Source organism: Rhinopithecus roxellana, chromosome 9 (genome assembly GCF_007565055.1).
Source record: "Rhinopithecus roxellana isolate Shanxi Qingling chromosome 9, ASM756505v1, whole genome shotgun sequence".
NCBI lineage: Eukaryota > Metazoa > Chordata > Mammalia > Primates > Cercopithecidae > Rhinopithecus > Rhinopithecus roxellana.
The window spans coordinates 7,754,617-7,774,837 of record NC_044557.1 but is presented as its reverse complement, the minus strand read 5'-3'; the positions used below and the strand labels follow the sequence as shown (position 1 = coordinate 7,774,837).

Below are 20,221 nucleotides of genomic sequence, written 5' to 3'. Positions count from 1 at the left end.
CTAGACCATCCTGGTTAACATGGTGAAAACCCATCTCTACTAAAAACACAAAAAAATCAGCCGGGCGTGGGGGCAGGCGCCCGTAGTCACGGCTCCTCGGGAGGCTGAGGCAGGAGAATGGCGTGAATCCAGGAGGCAGAGCCTGCAGTGAGCCGAGATCGTGCCACTGCACTCCAGCCTGGGCGACAGAGCAAGACTCCGTCTTGAAAAAAAAAAAAAAAAATTCCAGACACTTGCCAACACTAAAAATGTTACTCTAAATTGTATTTTGAGGTTACAGGAATCATTCGAATTTTTACATTTCTTGAATATCACATCAATAAGAAGTAGAGCTCCTTTTCCCCACCACTCATCATAAGGATCCTGGATACTCTGTTCTGCCGAAGATAGCAATTTTTGTTTCTTTCACTATTCCTTTCAATTACCATCACCATTGACCCACATCTTGTACATTATGAACTAAAGGAATATGACGAAAATCACCACACTGCCTGAGCTGTGATTTGGATAAGCTGAAATAATTTTCACCTAAAGAGCTGGAATTGTGAGGCTGCCAAGACTCTGGTGTTCAGGGAGTTCATACAGGTGCCACCATGCTACAAAGGAAGCCAAGCACCACCTAAAGTGCCCAGAAATGCTTTAAAAGAATGGGATTCCTGGTGCTCTAGTTTCTGAATGTTCGACAATAGGTTGGTGGACTAGGGCTCTCAGTATCACACACATTGACTGTGTGTCACTTCCTTTTCCTCCCCCATCTACTCTCTGCAGGATGTGGACAGACAACAAAGAAATAGGAACACCTCCCCTACTCCGAACAATTCATTCGTCCCATGGGATTATATAATTCAAATTATACTTAAATGCAATATATAGTAAATATATTCATATATGTTTTTTGAAAGTCTAGAATACAGTCTTTGGCTACATTCTCTTATAATGAAAAAACAGAATTGCTTTATGTTGAAATTACTTTAAGCAATACTTTTCAGTAGCAAGGCAAGAATGTTTTCAAGACAATCCACTAGTAACTGCATAGCACAGTGACACAGCCTGTGTCCAAATAATAGTTATATAAGCCAGCCAAGAAATCAAGGGACACACACCATTCCTTTTGAGATGACATGACTATACAGAACAAATGTCTGCTACAGGTAATGCCATGTACAGTTCCTCAACTCCTCAGTGTGCAAGGAAGTGTGGACGCCGCTAAAACTTGAATCTGCCTCAGTGCCTACCGCCAGAAACTAAGGCCAATTTCCCAAAGTGAAATCTAATTTTCTGGACTCTGCCTCCTGTCCACAATTCTAAATGATGAGAGGCAAACACAACCCAAAAGAGAACACCAAAAAGTAGTCAGTGTTCAGGGCCTTGAATTCTGGCAAAAGGAGAATGACAAATCTTCCTAGATTACCCAATTAGGTAAAATGAAATGAGAAAAAAAAAAAAAAAAAAAAAAAAAAACCGCTTTCCTTTAAAAATACTGTTACATTATAAAATAAGATCTATAAAAATTACTCCTCCAATTTATCACAAGTCTAGGAGCTACTTGTTATTGCAATTGCTTTTTTGGGGGAAGCCCGGGGGATGGGAATTAAAATCCCTTTAGAAGCTTTTCATATGAATGCCCCTACAAAATCCAAAGTAGGGTTACTCTGCCATGTTCTTTGGAAATGGAAAACCCATCCATATTGTTGGCATTTAAACACAAACATAAATGAAAACCAGAATTTCAAAGCAAGGCCATGGACTTGTGCTTCTGTAATAGAGAGGAAAATGAAAAGGCTGATGTTTATAGGTCTCTGGGTGTAGAACAAGAAATGAAGAGTTCTGACATTCTGGGAAGGGAGAAAAATTCCACATGCAAGACAGACATCCAAAATGGCTCAACATAATTTATTTTTTATGTTAAAATGTACAGAGTTCTTTTGAAAGTACTTGCTAGAAAGGGAAAAAAAGATATTACATACAAGGAGAGGAAGGGAGGCCGGCTGGCCCAGGAGCGCGTGACATGGAGAGATACAAAGGCATCTAGGCACCCCTTCCCCTTAGCTTACAAGTCACCAGGAACAAAGTACAAAGAGGTTACAAAACAGGAAAAGCAAATATAAACAGACAGGATAGACGTGGCTTCCTTTGTACATGCGGCTTTTAGAGGCATCTGGAGCTCTATTCACACACGCTAGAGATCTCTTTAAAGAGAATTTTTATCTTTCTTAAAATAGTTTTTAATATTCTACAACAAAGATAAAAAATTTTAAAGATGGAATGAAATGAAAAAGCTCTCATTTTAAAAGGCATCAAAGTCACTAACAGTGAGTTTTTAAATTTATTTTTTAGAAGATTACCCAAGTTATCTTGCTAAAAATACATTTTTTTTAAACAGAAGTGAAAAAATGACAGGTACCAATATTACTGTGTTGGATAATTTCTTTTATAATATAGAAAAGAACATTTTTTTCTACAATAGTTCTACAGTCACAAAGAGGCTTGTGGAAAAGGGAGCTGCCCGACTGAATTTTTTTTAAAGAAACAAACAAAAACAAACACAACCGCAAACCAACAGAAACTGAATTCACGGCCCTCATTTCAACAGCTTCTCCTTCTGCCTTGACCCACCCTCCTCCCAATATACCTCCCTCCCGACCCACCCCGTCCCCACCCCAACCAGGAAGCAATGACACAGCTGAAGATGTAGGGCGAGGGCAGCACAGTGCACTTTCTACATAGATGACTGGGAACTGGAATAGTATATACAGAGAAACTGGGTCCTACACAGCCTTGCACATGCTCAGAGCTGAGAGTGGGAAGATGTGGAATTCTGCCTGTTTCTACCTAGCACGCTTGAGAAAATCAATTAAAGTGTATAAAAAAACCAACAAACCTGTGCATTTGAAAAAAGTTAATGCCTAATTAGTACTTTAAAAATTTATCTATATAAAATGTACAAATAAAGGAGAGAATTTAATGCTTACAGATATTTCTTTAAGCAGTACTTCCCCCTTTTGGATATTTGACTGCACATACCAAGTGGTATAATAGTTTCCATCTTCTAATGATGGTATATATATATATATATATATATATATATTTTTTTTTTTTTTTTTTTTTTTTACCTATCCCTGGAGCAGTAGGAAGAGAATGGGCGAACTGGTTGCACGAGAGAAAAAGGGAGTTGGGAGCAACACATGAACCTGCGTTATAACATCCTGTGGTCCAGATCTGCCCTACTGTGCTGGTGGTCGGTCTGTCCCTCTTCTCATTAGCCACTCACAGGAGAGGTGCTTGTGCACTCTGATTCACAGGAGATGAACTCAAGATCTCAAAAGACAAATGAAAACTAGAGGTATGTATCATTTAGATAGCTATGAAACTCACACTGTGATCTCCCTTCTGACACACATCTGCGCCATCTCTTCCAACATAAAAATAAACAGTGTCAATGGTTTGTCAGTTATTTTTCAAATCACTAAAATGTACAGTCATCCACCAACATTTTAAGAAAGAACGTTAAGAGGCAAATCACTGGGGACTGCTATTTGAGTTTTATCAGTCAAAGGCTCAAGCATCAAGACCCTCAGTTAGCATTTCAAAGTACATACTAGAAACAAGAGGCTAGGTGGTGTGTGTGCGTTATGGCTGATTCACCAGGTGGTAAAAAACAAGAGGTTAATCTCCTCTTTTTGATTGTTAATTGACCATCTCTATTCCTCCAAAGGCTGGATTTGGATTGCAAACAGCTTTTCTCTGAGATTCTGCTGTTAATTGAGACTTACAGTATTTTTGTGTCTCTGAGTGCTGAGTGGGAGTATTTTAAAAAAGAAGAAAATTATATTACACTTGATTCAAGAACAAAGATTTCAATGAAGTCCGTCTATAAAGAAACATTCTTGGGGAAGGGTTTCAAGAGGTGTGTGTGTGTGGGGAGTGGAGGGGATTTTAAAAGGAGAAGCATTTTCCTGCCTCACTTTATTAATAATAATAATAATAATATTAACAATAATAATAACTTTAAGGAGCTTGGGTTGTTCTCCATGTCCCCGTCCAAGTCTCCCCTAAGTGCCTCCTGCTGGAATGAAGTAGGAAATGAAAGGTTGGGTTTGGAGGAAAGGGTCTGGTTAACCCTTGAGATGTATATAACATTTAAAAATGACAACATTGGGAGCTGCAAACAGTGAGGGGAAACATACATTTTAAAATAAAGATAATTCACTTTTACACAAATTCTGTCCATGTGGTATGTAAAGAAAGTAAGGCTCTTTTTAATTATGAAAAGATTTTGTGCATGTTTCCCCATCCCCAAATCCATTTTTAGATGAGTTCTACTGTAAAATGTTCAAGATTGTGAAGAAAACCAAAACCCAGAACAAAATGAACCCAAAAAAAGAGAAGATCAGGTTTTCTATAAAATAAAATAAACCAAAGAAAAATTCCTCTAAATCTACAGCAATATTTTAACTGGAAAAAGGTCCATTTTTCTCTGGTTTGTCAGTATAAAAGGTTCCTTTATTTATATATATTTAAGTTTTTGATTGCAAGTCCATCTTGCTCATCTTCTCATGTAAGGTCCATTGAGTGACTGCTTGGGCACGCCAGCAGCGTTCATGTAGCTGTGATGGGAGGGGCCCGTGTACATCATGTTCCCGTGAGGGTTTGGCTGCATAGGCTGCTGGGTATAGGCCTGGCTCCCCATCATTCCCATCTGCATCTGCATAGGATACTGTGCTGTCTGGTTCATGTAGGCAGGGTTACTATGGTAACTGCTGTTCATCATGGGCTGTGTCATTCGATAGCTGTTCATGGCATTCAAGGTGTTCATATTCATGGAATTGACATTATAGGCAGGGGTAGGCATCAGATTAACCCCCATGTTCATGCCACGCTGAACAGCCAGTGCACGAGGGCCAGCCTGCATGGCAACTGCCGACGGGCTGCGGCCATACAGCTGCTGCTGGTGAGCAGCCGCAGAGGGCAGTGGTGCAGACTTGGAGCGGATGGAAATGTGCCCCTTCACTGGCATTTGCCCTTGCAATCTCTGCGTGTGAGGAATGCCAATGTTGGTGGCAGACATGTTGCACTGGAGCAGAGGAGACGTGAGGTTCATGGTAGTGGATGCCAAGTTTGGGGGTGGCGTCATGGTGGCTTGTGCTTGAGGAGTCCCAGCTAAGGGATGAGACGGAGCCAGCTGAGCCAGTCCTGTATTGGACAGAGAAACACTGGTTGCATAGGAAGTCACAGCAGGAGAATGGCTATAAGGCATGGCATGAGGGTCCATAATGGTGTTGGTCAGCTGCTGCAGCTTGGCTAGGCTGAAGGTGGCTGATGGTTGAGAGTAGCTACCAGCACCAAAATCCCCTGGAATCCTCTCATAGATACTTATGTTCCCAGTGCTTCCAGATTCTGGTATCTCCATGATCATAGGAGCTGGGGTGAAACTGTTATTCATACTACACTGTGACAGTGGGGGCTGCTGCTGGGGAGGGGGTGGGGGCGGAGGCTGCTGGGGCTGAGGCTGCGGCTGCTGCTGTGGCTGCTGCTGGGGTGGTGGAGGCTGCGGTGCTGGTTGTGGTTGTGGCGGCGGTGGCTGCGGCTGCTGTGGAGGTGGTGGCGGTGGCTGCTGCTGCTGGTTACTGGGAGGCCTCTCCACCACGCAGCTCTGAGGTGATTTGATGCTGCAGTTGGCAGCAGGCTGGACACTGCTCTGCTGCATCATGCTGCAGCTGCTGCCCATGCTGGCCATCTGCTGAGTGACCACACAGCTGCTCTGGGTGAGGCTGCTGGAGGACGATAGCCCACCGTAGGAGCAGCTGCTCTGGGAAGAGCTGTTCCCACAGATGCTGCCGCCCATCGTGGAGTCATAACTGCTCGGGTTCTCATAGTTTTCAGTGGTGCTCTCAATGCTGCCCAGGTCACTGAAACCGCTGTCCACCACCTGCTGAGAGTGGTCTGATACAGAAGGCACATCCATCATAGGGCTGGTCTCCATGTTCTGCATAGAGGGTGCGGACAGGGATCCTTGTTCTGGGCTGATCTGGGTGTAGCCACTCTCAAGGGCAGGCACGTTGGGACTGCTGACCGAACGGACTGACTGGCTGGGGTGAGACTGAACAGAGGAGATAGGGCTGTTATGTTCTGATGCATGACAGTCTTCAACCATGGACATCTGAGGGTCCTCGTCAGCCTGGGTATAACTCTGCAGAGTCTGACATGCCGCGAGAGTTTCCTCACAGTCCTGGTAGGCGCTCTCATGCTCATTGCTTTCTTCTTGAGTCAAAGACTGCACTGCCTGTACAGTTTCCAGATCCAGTTCACTATGAGGAATCTCTTCCTCCTCTTTTAATTCGATTAACTCTTCCTTAGTGTGGGAGTCTTCTTCGTGGTCGTCCTCAGACCCAGGCATCTGCTCTGACACCACGGACGTGTCATGGGAAGGTTGCTCCTCTTCGGAATCCAGCTCAGTTTCCTCTTTATCCTTTATCTTTTCCCTACTCTTCTGCATATTAGCATCTAAAAAAGACTCTTGAACACCAGGCTCCTCCTTGACATCTTCCCTCGTGGGCTGTTCCTCCAGCTCCTTTTTCTTTGTGGACTCCAGGTGGCCATCATCCTCATCATCAGCATCGTGGTCATCATTCTGGGCAGTCTCTGCAGCTGCGTCCTCCTCCTCCTCTGGTTCTGGCTCCTCTAATTCCTGCTGCTCCTCCTCTGACTGCCTCTGCTCCTCTGAGACACGGGGCTTCTCTTCTTCCTCCTCCACCTCGGGCTCCTTGGTTTCGGTCTCAGGACTATTGCTGCTGTCTGCTGGAGAGGCTACTGGGACTTCACTGTTGGCTGCATCCTCTTCCTCACCCTCTTCAGCCTCTTCTGCCTCTGCTTGCATCTCCTCCTCCTTCCTCTCCTCGGTTAGGGGCATGTCTTCTTTTGGCTCAACAGTTTCTTCACTCTCCTGGATCTTGGGTTTACGTCCAGCTTTAGGAATGGGGACGACGGGCTCAATGACGCATGCTTGAGTAGAAACTGGCATGATTTCCCGACTCAACTTAAATCCTGGTTTTCGACCAGGTCTTTTCTTCCAGTGGATTGGTTTGCGACTTTTGCCTTTGGGCCATCCCTTTTTCTTTTTCAAAGGTGTGGATGTATCTGGCTCAAGAGGAGAATTCTTCACATCACGTTTTCGCAAGAGAGATACTGGCTTTAGGATAGGAGTGTCTATACAGGAAGGGAAAAAAAAAATAAAGACAGGTTACAAGGTCTTACATTTTCTAGTTCTTTCTTCTGAGACTAGCATGTACAACAGAAATGACTGTATTAATCATTACTTTTAAAAACTGCTGATTGTCTTTATTTTAAAGTTAAGAACCTACAGGATAAAACTAATTAGTGACATTCTAAGTCACAGTGAACTGGCAGAACTATGAAAGAATCCTGGTCAACATTATGTTATAAGACACTAGTTAGAACCAATTTAAGACTATCATCATCAGCTGCATGGCTGTGGGAAGTTACTCCACGTTTCAGTTTCTTCATCTGTAAAATGGAGATGAACTTTATAAAGAGGCAAATAAGTAGTAAGCAGTACTTTTATCAAGTTGTCTCTACTAAAAGTTACAAATTAGCTTATTTCCTTTTTTTTTTTTTCTGCTTGTGATTTATATTATATCTCCGATTTTCTTAGTTTCCACAAATCATCACTTCAGGTAGTATGATGAGCCAATTACTTTAGGCCATGACTGAGCCATTGTATGTGAAACAGCTGTTCAGTTAATGTTGTGTTTGTATGGGAATAGCTGCAAAGCATTTATTTAGTCCTAGAAAAAAACTGACATTTAGACCTAGACAAACAAGAAAAAATTAAAGCACCAATTACATTCATTAAAAATAAATTTTATATTATTAGCATTTTTTAAAAAAAAAAAGGTAAATTATACGTAACATAAAACTCAAAATTTTAACCATTTCTAAGTGTAAGTTCAATGGCAGTAAGTACACTCACATTCCCCATTAATTTTTAAAGGATAAGAATACCAAGACAAGAACATGATGCGGTGGGGGCACGGCTAAAAAGAAGACATATTTAGTAGTAGCAACTTGAAAGTCAACAAAGGAAATGGCTGCATCAGCAAAAATCTAAGTCAACAGGAACTTCAGCAGGGGTACTATTTTAGTGTACAATGATCTAAGACAGAATGTAAAGTGCCAGATTTACAAAATAAATTTTTAGTTTCTTAGTTACGTACTTCAAAACATAACAAGTTAAACTTTATAGAATCATTCATGATAGAGCAAACAACTCATTCATTTTATCACTATATTAAAAGTATTTGTTGGCCAGGCCTGTAATCCCAGCACTTTGGGAGTCCGAGGCAGGCAGATCACTTTGAGGTCAGGAGTTTGAGACCAGCCTGGCCAACATGGTGAAACCCCGTCTCTACCGAAAATACAAAAATTAGCCAGGTGTGGTGGCATGCACCTATAATCCCAACTACTTGGGAGGCTGAGGCATGAGAATCGCTTGAACCTGGGAGGTGGAGGTTGCAGTGAGCTGAGATTGTGCCACTGCACTCCAGCCTGGGTGACAGAGAGAGACTGCATCTCAAAAAAAATAATTAAAAAAAGTATTTGTTATATAGACAATACGAGAATGGAGGAAATGCAAGTTTATCTTCTAGACTTGAAACTGAATTTTTAAAAGAATTAAAAAGTTTAACTAGTTAATGCATAAAAGCTAAAGGTTTACGTACCGAGACTGGACAAACAGATTTCTTCAAATTTACGCAACAAAGTAAAAAAGCTCATTCTGACCCCATGGGAGATAAACACTCTGCAGATGCAGGCAGCATGACACACCGGGAAAACTTTAGGCTAGGGTGAAAAAGACTGGTTTCTGACCTGGCTCATATATATGAGAGCTAGTTTCAGTATCTCTAGAGAAGAAATGATAACTAGGCTACTTTACAAGTAAATAGTTGGATTTGTATCTACACTATAAAATGTATTTTGAGTTATTGTTACCATTTGTGAGAAATCCACTACTAGTTGGGTAAGACACACTAGAGATACAATTCAGGAAAGACTCCTGAACAGATCTGACACAAGTTCTGATTTACGTGAATCTGCTCTTTCTGGAGAATTGTCTTCTTAGCATTCACTCATTTAACACTACTTACTGAGCACCTGGCTTAAGCACTCAGCATACAACAATGAGCAAAACAGACTAAGTCTAAAGAATGCACATTTTAGTGAAGGGTTACTACATCTTCCTGATGCTGAGTCCAACTCTCCCATTAACTAAAGATTCTGATAAAGGCTTAGAAAGGATTAGGCAAAAAAGAACAGTTGCCTAATTGTAAGATATTTTCTGCAGAGGCAAATTAATATAGGTTCTGAGTTGAAGGGAAAACACATTTAAAAATCAGCATGGATATACTTGATATAACTTTTTAGAGACTGCCAAACGTTCCTGTTCTTGCTTAGTGGGTTGTGTTCATTTTTCAGCCTTTTTACTGAAGGTCTGTCACTGCTACTGCTGTATATCTGAAGACAATAATCCACAGTGAGTGAGTTCTGTAAAACATACCATCAGCATCATCTGACTCTTCATCATCTTCTTCATCTTTAGACTTCCTCTTAGAAGAGGACTGACACCTGAGTACATCCTGCGAAGACAAACAATGGAAGTATTCTCTAGGGAAAAGTTCATTTTCATCCTCTTCCTCCTCTTCTTCATCGATCTCAAACGTGGGTTCTAATCTTGGCATTGGCCTCTCAGAGTCAGAATCTTCAAAAGGTTCATCTAACACTTCAGTGGTCTCAGAAATAGTTTCCGTGACTACACTGCTATTGTGGTGTTTGCGCTTTCGGACTCTCCTCCTTCGGTGGAGAAATGGTTTCTGTTTAATAGAGAAAGCAAGTATTTACAGTTAGGAACACTATCTTTTCTATTAATAACACGAAAACAGTTTTAAAACCAAATAGAATTAGCACATATAAAATGAAGATGTTGTTTGCCAAAAAATATTTTGAATATTATTTCAAAATACTATAGTAAGATAATATACTTATTATACATACAAAGGTGTTAGGCAACTGAACACAACTTTGTAAAAGAATACGCAGCCATCTCCAAATAGCAGACATGATAATTCTCTTAATAGTTCAGTTAAATTTAGCACCCTAGAGAGTTGCCTATTTTAATACTGAAATGACCCAGAGGCTAATCCCTTAATTTTTTCTTAAGAGCAAAAGAGAAATAAAAACACTTTGTCTTACAGCACTACTGTGAAGGTTTGCAGAACTATCAGTAAAGTTGTATGCCATTTTCATGAACTACTCATAAAAAGTTGTGGAATGTAGAAATATGGGGCTGAAATGTATTTACTCAGTGTTAGTGAAATATTTCAAAAGTAAAATAAATCTGTTACTGAAATTTGGGCACACTGAGCACAACTTCGCACTGGACTGACCAAGTAGCTTAAATTATACAACTAAGATCACAAAATAAGAGATGATGCCCCAGAGATGATCTAATCCAATCCCTTCATTCTACAGAAGTCAGAAAGGCTGTAAGACTTGCTTAAGTTCACACATCCAGTCAAAGCATTTATTCATTAACTTCAAAATTACTTTGCATGTGAGCTTACTGCCTATTCTTTTTTTTTTTTAACATGATTTGTTTTACTTCATAAACTGTCAATATAAGTGGTAGGATGACAAAGATCTATTCTTCATGATCATGCAATGAACAGCAGAGTTAGTCAATGTTCAACTTTTCTCTGCTTCAAACTTACTAGTCCCAATTGAGTATGTAATTTTTCAAATTAGATTAGAAACGGCCTGGTCCTTGGAGAAATGGCTGATTCTAGGTCTAGGGCATGAAATATACAAGATAAACTTGAAGCATCTTGTAGTGCCAAAAAGGAAATGCTTAAAATCAAACAAAAAGACTCCACAATGACAACAACAGTATATATGTTAAACACAGGAGGCCAGGCGCGGTGGCTCATACCTGTAATCCCAGCACCTTGGAGGCCAAGGCAGGTGGACTGCCTGAGCTCAGGAGTTCAAGACCAGCCTGAGCAACATAGCAAAACCCTGTCTCTCAAAAGTACAAAACATTAGCCAGGCATGTTGGAACATGCCTGTAGTCCCAGCTATCCAAGAGGCTGAGGTGGGAGCATTGCTTGCATCCCAGGAGGCGGAGGTTGCAGTGAGCTGAGATCATGCTGCTCCACTCCAGCCTAGGTGACAGAGTAAGATTCTATCGGGGGGGGGGGGGGGGGGGGGGAAGAAGCCCCAAAAGGGAAACAGAAAGAGAGAAAAGAGCTCCTAATGGTCAAAACTGGAACAATTTAAGCAACAAATTTTAAAAAGTAGTACTACTGGATTATAAGCCGAAGTATCACGTAAATATCTGAGTCCATAATGATATAAATAAATGCTTGGATAAATAAACAGATGAGGGAGAAAGGACAAATCTCCCAAGCAGAAATTCAAATTTATGGTGAGCCTCCATTCTGAGGGGGCAGAAATCTTAAGTGTAGCTATATGCACAGTGACTTCCTTCCAGTACAGGGAAAAGAAAAAAGAGAAGTAGAAACCTGACAAACAATATCTTAAGCCAGGTCATCAAAGTTAACTTCAACAGGGAAAAATAATATTGATAATACCCTCATATTTGATACTTGTTTTTTATTTTTACAGATGGGGTCTTGCTATGTCACGCAGGTTGGAGTGCAGTGGCTATTTACAGGTACAATCATTGTGCACGACAGCCTCCAGCTCAAGTGATCCTCCCACCTCAGCCTCCCAAGCAGCTATGATTACAAGAGTGACCACTATGCCTAGCTTCCCTATACATACTGATAGATATATGCTGACAGGTACCCTTTAGTTGTATGATGAGAATGGCACTTTACCTCTATTGTCTTCCTGTCAAGAATATATTACCCCATTCTAATATCACGAGGGATCATCTACAAAATACCTGACCAGTCATTCTCAAAACTGTGAAGGCCATCGACACTAAGGAAATTCTGAGAAACTACCAAAACCAAGAGGAACCTAAAGACACACGACTACTAAATGTAATGTGATATGCTGGGTGGGATCCTGGAACAGAAAAAGGACGTTAGGGAAAACTATGGAAATCTCAATAAAGTAAGAACTCTAGTTATTGACGTATCTACACTAGTTCAGTAACTGTGATAGATATACCACACCAATGCAAGGGAGTAATAATAGAGGAAACGGGTTGGGTATGCGAGAACTCTCTGTACTTTCTTTGCAGTAATTCTGTAAATGTAAAACTGCTCTAAAGATATTATTCTTAAAAAAAAAAAAAAAAAAAAAAAAGATCGTGCCTTGCTTTTCAAGACCCTGTAAGGAAAGGAACAATTGTACTGCTTTGGCTGGAAGCTGGCTGAGTGGCTCTTCCAGGGAGCGGCCTCGCTTTAGTCTGGCTGCCTCCTGGCAATGCTTAAAATCCACTCCATAGCCTGGGATGTTTCTGGTAAATGGCTTACCAGAATTCATTATCATCATCATACATTATTTAATAACTAATTGGCTATCATTATGATGGAATATAGTTTAGAAAATATTTTTAAAGCAAGAGACACCAAGTTAAACCACTGGAGGCATGTGTGAGAAGCAGGGAGAGTACAGAGAAAACAGTAGCACCCAAGATGAGTGACTTCACTCTGAGTACGGCAGCACTATGTTCACTTTCCAATTAATTATGTAATATTTTGGCCTCCTTTTCTAACATAAACACTTCTAATCTGTACATACTTCAAAAATATCTTTAAAGCCCCTAAAAGTCATGATTTGAACATCAAACCAGTAAGCTGAAAAAAAGTTTGTTTGCATCCCAGGAGGTGGAGCCCTTAAATAAGCTTATGATTTCTAAGTGAATTCCCATGAATCAAAGAAGTCAAACACACACATCTCAAATGCTCACTGGGAAGATCTTGAGCTACAATATATAGAGGCTTAAGGTTTATAAAGCAACACACTAGGAATTTCTAACTTATACTCTTTCAGAAATGTAAGCTAAAACGAAAAGGTGTATGATAAACTGGAATTAGAGGAAGAGAAGACCTGGAAAGAAATGTGTTACCTTTCGCTTCAGCGTGGGCTTTGTGAGAATTGGTGGTGAGCTTGACCGAGGGCTTTCTGGCTCTTCCTCCTCCTCGCTGCTCTCACTGAAGCCCCTGAGGACAGCCCTGTCACCCTCACTGTAGCGGCGGGGCAGCCTCTCATTTCCTTCTGTTAATCTGCACTTCAGAGCCTCAGGGCTTTTCTTGAGCTGTCCTCGCCAGGGCTCAACCCCCTCACTGAGTCTTCTTTTGGGAAGGTCAGGTTTCCCATCCTGGCTTAGCTGCTCCTGAGAGGCCACCAGCTGTTCTTCACTTTCAGTGTATTGTTCCTGGGTGGCTTCTGATTTCTCCTCACATTCTCCATATTGTTCCTGAGGAGCTGAAGATGTCTCTTCCAAGAGCAGTTTAGAATCTTTATCACCAAAGCGTTCCTGGGTTTTTCTGTTCTTCCTCCCCCAGCGGCCCCTCCGAGATGGCTGGCTATTTGCAGGAAGACTATCACGAGGAAGGGCTTGTTTGTTCAAACGTGTAGAACTGACTGGAGCCGTAACTTCTGGTTTCTTTTCACTTTCTACTGAATAAGAATCTTGTTCTTTCTTCTCCCGAGACACAGACTTTCCCACCTGATTTTAGAAAATAAAACAATGCTGGTTAATTTTTCAGTCTTGTTTGCTTACATTTATCTATTCTGACCTTTTAAGTACTGAGAGAAGAAAATGAAACTGAGCTTTAAAAAGAAAATGATCAATTATTTAACATGGATATTTCCTGTTTCAGTACTGTTTTAAATTCTGTATATGCATTATTCATTTAATCTCCCCAACAATCATATGAAGAATTACCACTACATCTCCACTTTACAAATGAGGTGTGTGGGGTACAAAAAAATGTAAGTAATCTGGAAGTGAAGATGCTGGGATAGAAAGCCTGGCAGTCTGACTCTAGAGCCTGTGCTCTGAACCTTTCTGCAGCACCACCCTCAATAAGCAAAGTGAATACTATTGCTCTTTTAAATGTTAAATGAGATTGTTTAACAAAATTTCTCAGAAATAAAAATTTGTAAACAGGGTGGAGGAGACAGGATCTTGGGACACATGACATGGGCAAGAGGAAGGAGGCATTTGAGAAATATGAAAGAAAATTTATGTAATTTTTAAATTTACTTTTATTCTGAATAATTTCATTTTGAAAATTAAACTGCACTAAAGAGGGGCATGGGATTTTTTATGTTTATTAAAGGACACAGGTGTTGAAAAGATGAAGCACTGCTTAAAAAAAAAGAGCTATAGAAGTATGCATCACATGAAGAATACTGACAATGACACATGCACTACAGTTCACCAGCAACCCTTTAACGGCTAAAGAGATCTGTGTGTCCACGGGATGTTTTGGTGCCCCATTAGAAAACATACACAAGTTTACAATAGTTACTTAATAGTATCTCCACTTCATTTTGTTGTTGGTTTTTTTGGTAGACATGGGTCCTCACTATATTTCCCTGGTTGTCCTGAACTCCCAGTCTCAAGCAGTCCTCCTGCCTGGGCCTCCTAAAGCGCTGAGATTACAGGCATGAACCACCACACCCAACCTCCATTTCATTTTTTAAAACTGTCAGATTTGGATTCAATTTAGATTTCTCAACTACTATCCAGCTTAAAATTGAGTTGCTTCTTGGCACCCTAGTAAGAAATATTTTTCTCACAAGTAACACATTATAAGAAATTTGATGGTCTCCTCCTAATTGTCAAAGGCTTAAAAATACCTAAGTAAACCAGGCCCAGTCTTCCTGAAATCTCTACCATTGAAATAACACTCTTGATGTTCTAATGTGAATTTACTTTTCTGTGAAAGATTATCATAATATATTACCATAAATACTCATGAAATCAAAAATATATCTTCTGTCATCAAAAATAGAGACTATTCATGCCCTTACACTGATCTCTAATTCTCTTTCCTGGCATTGTGGCTCTTCGTTTTCTCCTTCCTCAGCCTCCTCTTCTTCTTCCTCTGAGACCACAGAGTTGGACACTATGACTGGAGTCCAGCGCAAACATTCTGGATCTACATCTACAGGTCGCAAATTCAGCTGAAGCTTTGCCATGTGATCCTGGATAAGTTTTTCCCGGCGGATAATCACAAATCTGGAACCAGAGAAAAGTTTATAGCAATCAACCATGTACGAGATGTACATAAAAATGAATGTGGAGATGAGACCCCTGGTGAAGCCTGTAGAAGATGATGGGTACTGCAAAGATAGCCTGCCCGGAAAGATGGAACGCAGAAATGTGACACCACATGAAGACGACCAGGAGCGTGAAGCAGGACAAACGCTTCGCTCTCTACCGTAGCCGCGGGCTGTTTTCACTGCCTACTGTCTCACATGTCCCGCTCCGGAAGTTCTGCTGCTCTTCGGCATTCTCTTTCCTATTCTCCATTTATTTGGCTCAAATGCCTCCTTTCTTTGTGACCTTTTTCTGACCACTTTAGGGAAGGGTGAACTGTCGTTCTTCCTTTCAATCTATTTTCACTTTGTGCCATTTATATGAAAATTTGTCATGGGCATTTTATTTAATGACTCTGTTTCTAGACTGGTTACTTCTTGTATTGTGAAAGAGCTCCCAATACTAGAATATGAAAGATTCAGTAGCTTAGGTTCAAAAATTAGGAGGAATACCAGAAAAACAGTTCAGTTTAAAAAGCATATATAGAGACTATAGACCATATATATATACATATAGTCAATCAAATAAAATATCCTAGAAAGGAAAATGATATCTCATTATCACCAAGTATATCATTTATATTAGTTAATGCCCTTTCATCAATAATCTGACTGGTTGATCCAAAAACCTTCAACCTAATTATCTTTCAAAGGTACACAAAGGGATGTGACACTCACTGGTCACTACGGAAGTCCAGCATTCGTAGGTGGTGGAGTGTGGAAGTGATGTCTTGAGGGCAGATTCCAGTCAACTTGCTTAACTTCTTAATGCTGATCTGCTTGTCATTTTGGTGATAAAGGCACTCCAATATTACACTTTTCCAATATGCCATGTAGGAAAGACGACCCAGATCGGATAACGGTTTCTCTGGAGACCCTGCTTGGCCTTCACGCTTTGATAACAAATAACCTAAAGAATCACAAATAACTCAAATCAGAACTAGGTTAGAGACTCTGGAAAACTGGATTCACCAAAATAACAATCCCCTCTTCTACAACCAAGAATAACTCCAAAGATAAATTCCTTCAAAAAAGAAAAAAGAAAGAAAAAAATTGCAAAACTACTTTAAAACAAATTTGCAGAAAGAATACAAAATTTACATGTATTGAAGACTCAGTATTATTATGTCTACAGTTAATATCAGTCACCTTATTAAAATATTCAAAGTGTTAAAAATCAGGACTCTTAACAGTTTCGTTCAACATTCTGGGGAAAACAAGCCTTGCATGCTTTATTTGGACCACTAGGTGGCAACTGCTGTATCTGAACTGAGAAGTCCAAAGTACAAAAGAATGCCTTCCTTTTCACATAATCCTATTAAAACTGTAGTTCTGTAAGCGAATTAGATGACAATCTTTCACTTCAACCAAAACTCCTCACAATTACCTATCACTCTAACTCTAGGCAAGCAGGACTGCCAACATAAGTGTGGAACTGTGGACTCTGTCCTCTATAGTGCATGACTCTCAAGAACTGAAAAACAAAGGCCTAACTTCTAAGGAAAAGCATCGAAAATGGAGATGGCAGAGAAAGTTATTTTTACTGTTTAAAGAAAACGTAAAAGCAGTCTAAGAATGTTATTTTGGAAACATATTACATTAGGAAAAGTAAATACAAACATTACTGTTATTGCATGGACAGTTTGTATACCACAAACACACAACCCCCCCAATCACCAAAAGTAATTCCTAACTTTGCAATTTAATGGTATATATAACATGTCTAATTGAGTCCTATTTCAAAACAATATATTAACATTAAAGGAAGTAATCTGAGTTCCATCCCCTACTGCTCATCTAAAAAGACCAGAAAATGTGTAAAACAACCAGTAGTACATGCGTCCAATAAAATATAAACAGAAGGACAGTCTAAAGCCAAGAAGAGGCTTAATTAACATCTCAAGACTGGAATCAAAATCCTTTGTTTGAACCATTAGTTCTGCATATATTCATTTAAATATCATTTTATAGCAGTATCTGAGGTAAAATATTCCCTCAAATTACTATTTCATTTTGTTTCACCAACGTGTGAAACAAAGTACAAAATACAGTTCCACAATGATCTCTTCAGAACTGTGAGCTGTCACTTTTGAACTCAGATTAAACAATTTTCTCTATCATTCACTTCTTCAGATATCTAAAGATGTGTTGCATATGTTTAACCGCTAGGTAGAGCCTACCTAAAAAATGCACACATTTTCTCAGATAACTGAATAACAAAACTAGGGCAAGCACAGTACTTCTTCTTCCTTCTTTTTTTTTTTTTGAGATGGAGTTTCGCTCATCGCCCAGGCTGGAGTGCTGTGGCATGATCTCAGCTCACTGCAACCTCCGCCTCCCGGGTTCTAGCAATTCTTCTGCCTCAGCCTCCCGAGTAGCTGGGATTACATGTGCCTACCACCACACCCAGCTAACTTTTTGTATTTTTAACAGAGATGAGGTTTTGCCATGTTGCACAGGCTGGTCTCGAACTCCTGACCTTGTGATCCGCCCACCTTGGCCTCCCAAAATGTTGGGATTACAGGTGTGAGCCACTGCGCCTGGCTCACAGTACTTCCTTATTATCTCTAATTGAAGTAGTTATACAATGTTTTTAGTATTATTAGTATTACTGCATACAACTAAGTTCCACTGTAAATGAACAGTTGGAAATTAAAGGTATGTGCTATACATCACACAAAATTTTATTCAATATTAGCTGTTTAAAAATATTTTGTGTCCAACCAAAATAAAAAGGAACGTGTTGCTTTAGGTTTTATTTATTTCCACTTTTATTTTGAGACAGAGTCTTGCTCTGTGGCCCAGGCTGGAGCCTACAATGCAGGGGTAGCACTGCTCACTGCAGCCTCAACCTCCTGGGTGCTCAAGTGATCCTCTCACTTCTGCTTCCTGAGTAGGTGGAACCCTAGGTGCATGCCATCATGCCCACCTAACTTTTTAAATTTTTTGTAGAGACAGGGTCTTGACATGTTGCCTAAGCTGGTCTTGAACTACTGGGCTCAAGCAATCCTCCCACCCCAGTTTTCCAAAGTGCTGGGATTATAGGCATGAGCCACAATGTCCAGCAGTGGCTTTAGGTTTTAAAGACTCATACAGCAATATGACAAGTGATACTAGCAGCCAACAAAGCACCTACAAATCTTTAAAAACATATATACAGAAGGTCCACTGGAAGAAACCAATGAGAAATTAATATAATCCTTACTGAAATCGATGAGAAACCTGCCATAGCCCTTACGCTGGTATTGAGGAAGAATCATTATACAGGAAACATTGTACTTCTGTTGGCAGTGCTTTTCCTGGTGGAGAAAATACAAGTCAAGTTTTAAAACAGGCTGGTAAAAGTGAGTAATAATGCGAATTAAGAAACAAAGACTAATGGCCAAAACCCACAGCCCTGGTCCTTTGGGAATAGCCATATACATCAAGAAAAAACTACCCAACTGGGAGAAGATAGGATAATGTCAAGTCACTGCCATTACCCACAAAGCAACCATCCCAGGAGAGTAAAACTATAAAACAAAACAATGTCATCCAACACCATCTGCAACTCAAAAACAGTACGCCAATGCCTAAGGATCAGCACTGGAATCTGAGTCCCAAACAATCTGTAAAGCTGCAAATGATCAATCAGTGTGCCACTCTAGAAGTGAGAAGACTCATTAATTATGTCAGAGTTTTCTTTCTCTCCTGCTCTGGTGCTACTCAGAGCAGTCCTATTAGCTGTATCTAACTTGACACAAAATAGTCATTTTTATAATTTTATAAATGAGTCAGTATATTTTAAGTCATATCTAACTAATGAAGTAGCCTAAAGAATTCTTATAAATGCTTATAAAAAGCTAGTACTTCCCCTTAACTGTTCTATACACTTGGATTTTATCATGGGCTTGCTTAAATAAAAGTATATCTTTTATGCTGTCTGACTAGAAAAGAAACTTTTTCCCTCTAAGGGAATGGAAGATTAAAAAAGGAGAAAATATCCTTTAATCAAAATGCCTACTTTTATTTCTATGCTTAAAGTTCAAATTAGGAAAAGAAGATTTAAGCTGAGACAGAACTCAGAGAGCTAATGACTGTTTATTTCACAAGTTCCATGTTATTACCATGGGAAGCGAAGCCATTTAAAACCTTCCTCGTGAGTACTGCCAGCAGTCTATACTCCTCGGAGAATACAGGTTGTTGAATGTTACTAAGCACCTTCTAGCACCTGGTAAGTTTCCAAATGTTCCTTCTATTCTTTCCAAACAACTAGATGACACCTAGGAGGTGCTGCATCTTGTTGTGTCCCCGAGTGAGAACCAGCAAAGACTGTTTCAGATTTCCGTTAAGAATTCAAACTTTAAGCTAACATACTTACTTTAGAAAAGTAGCCAACAAGGTGGCAGCCCTTGACATCATTCTGTGTTAGTACATAAAAAAGAAATGGCTCCACATCATAATAGAGGGTTTTGTGGTCAAGAAACAACTTTGCCAAGAGACACAGGTTTTGACAATAAATGGTACTCACATTCCCATCAACCTAGAGAAATAAACGGAACAAAACAGTCAATAGAGGGTCTCTTTAGTTCTAGAATAATATGTATCAGTTAAAAGCAACTCTAGATATCCACAGTCCAGCCTAGGAGAAGGTGTCCAATGACCAGAACACTATGGAACCTGGAAGCCATCCTTTGAAATAGTAGTATTATGGTATCTGTTTTTTTGTGCTTTTTTTGAGACAGTCTTACTCTATCGCCCAGGCTGCAGCACAGTGGCGCGATCTTGGCTCGCTGCAAACTCTGCCTCCCAGGTTCACGCCATTCTCCTGCCTCAGCCTCCTGAGTAGCTGGGACTACAGGCGCCCGCCAATTTTTTTTTTTTTTTTTTTTTTTTTTGTATTTTTAGTAGAGACGGGGTTTCA

At 40.2% G+C, this 20,221-nt stretch overlaps 1 protein-coding gene across 2 annotated transcripts in view; it reads right to left on the bottom strand.

The window, feature by feature from the left end:
• Nucleotides 1-1,872: 1,872 nt before the first annotated feature.
• Nucleotides 1,873-20,221, bottom strand: part of KAT6A (lysine acetyltransferase 6A) — a 124,702-nt gene continuing 106,353 nt past the window's right edge. For both annotated transcript variants that reach the window (XM_030937396.1, XM_030937397.1), the window contains exons 11-17: nt 19,679-19,840; nt 18,524-18,617; nt 15,997-16,228; nt 15,031-15,238; nt 13,115-13,717; nt 9,575-9,887; nt 1,873-7,206 (exon numbers count right to left, since the gene is read on the bottom strand). In XM_030937396.1, the coding sequence (XP_030793256.1) occupies nt 4,547-7,206; nt 9,575-9,887; nt 13,115-13,717; nt 15,031-15,238; nt 15,997-16,228; nt 18,524-18,617; nt 19,679-19,840 (4,272 nt within the window). In that variant the 3' untranslated portion in view covers nt 1,873-4,546. The remainder of the gene's footprint in view (nt 7,207-9,574; nt 9,888-13,114; nt 13,718-15,030; nt 15,239-15,996; nt 16,229-18,523; nt 18,618-19,678; nt 19,841-20,221) is intronic.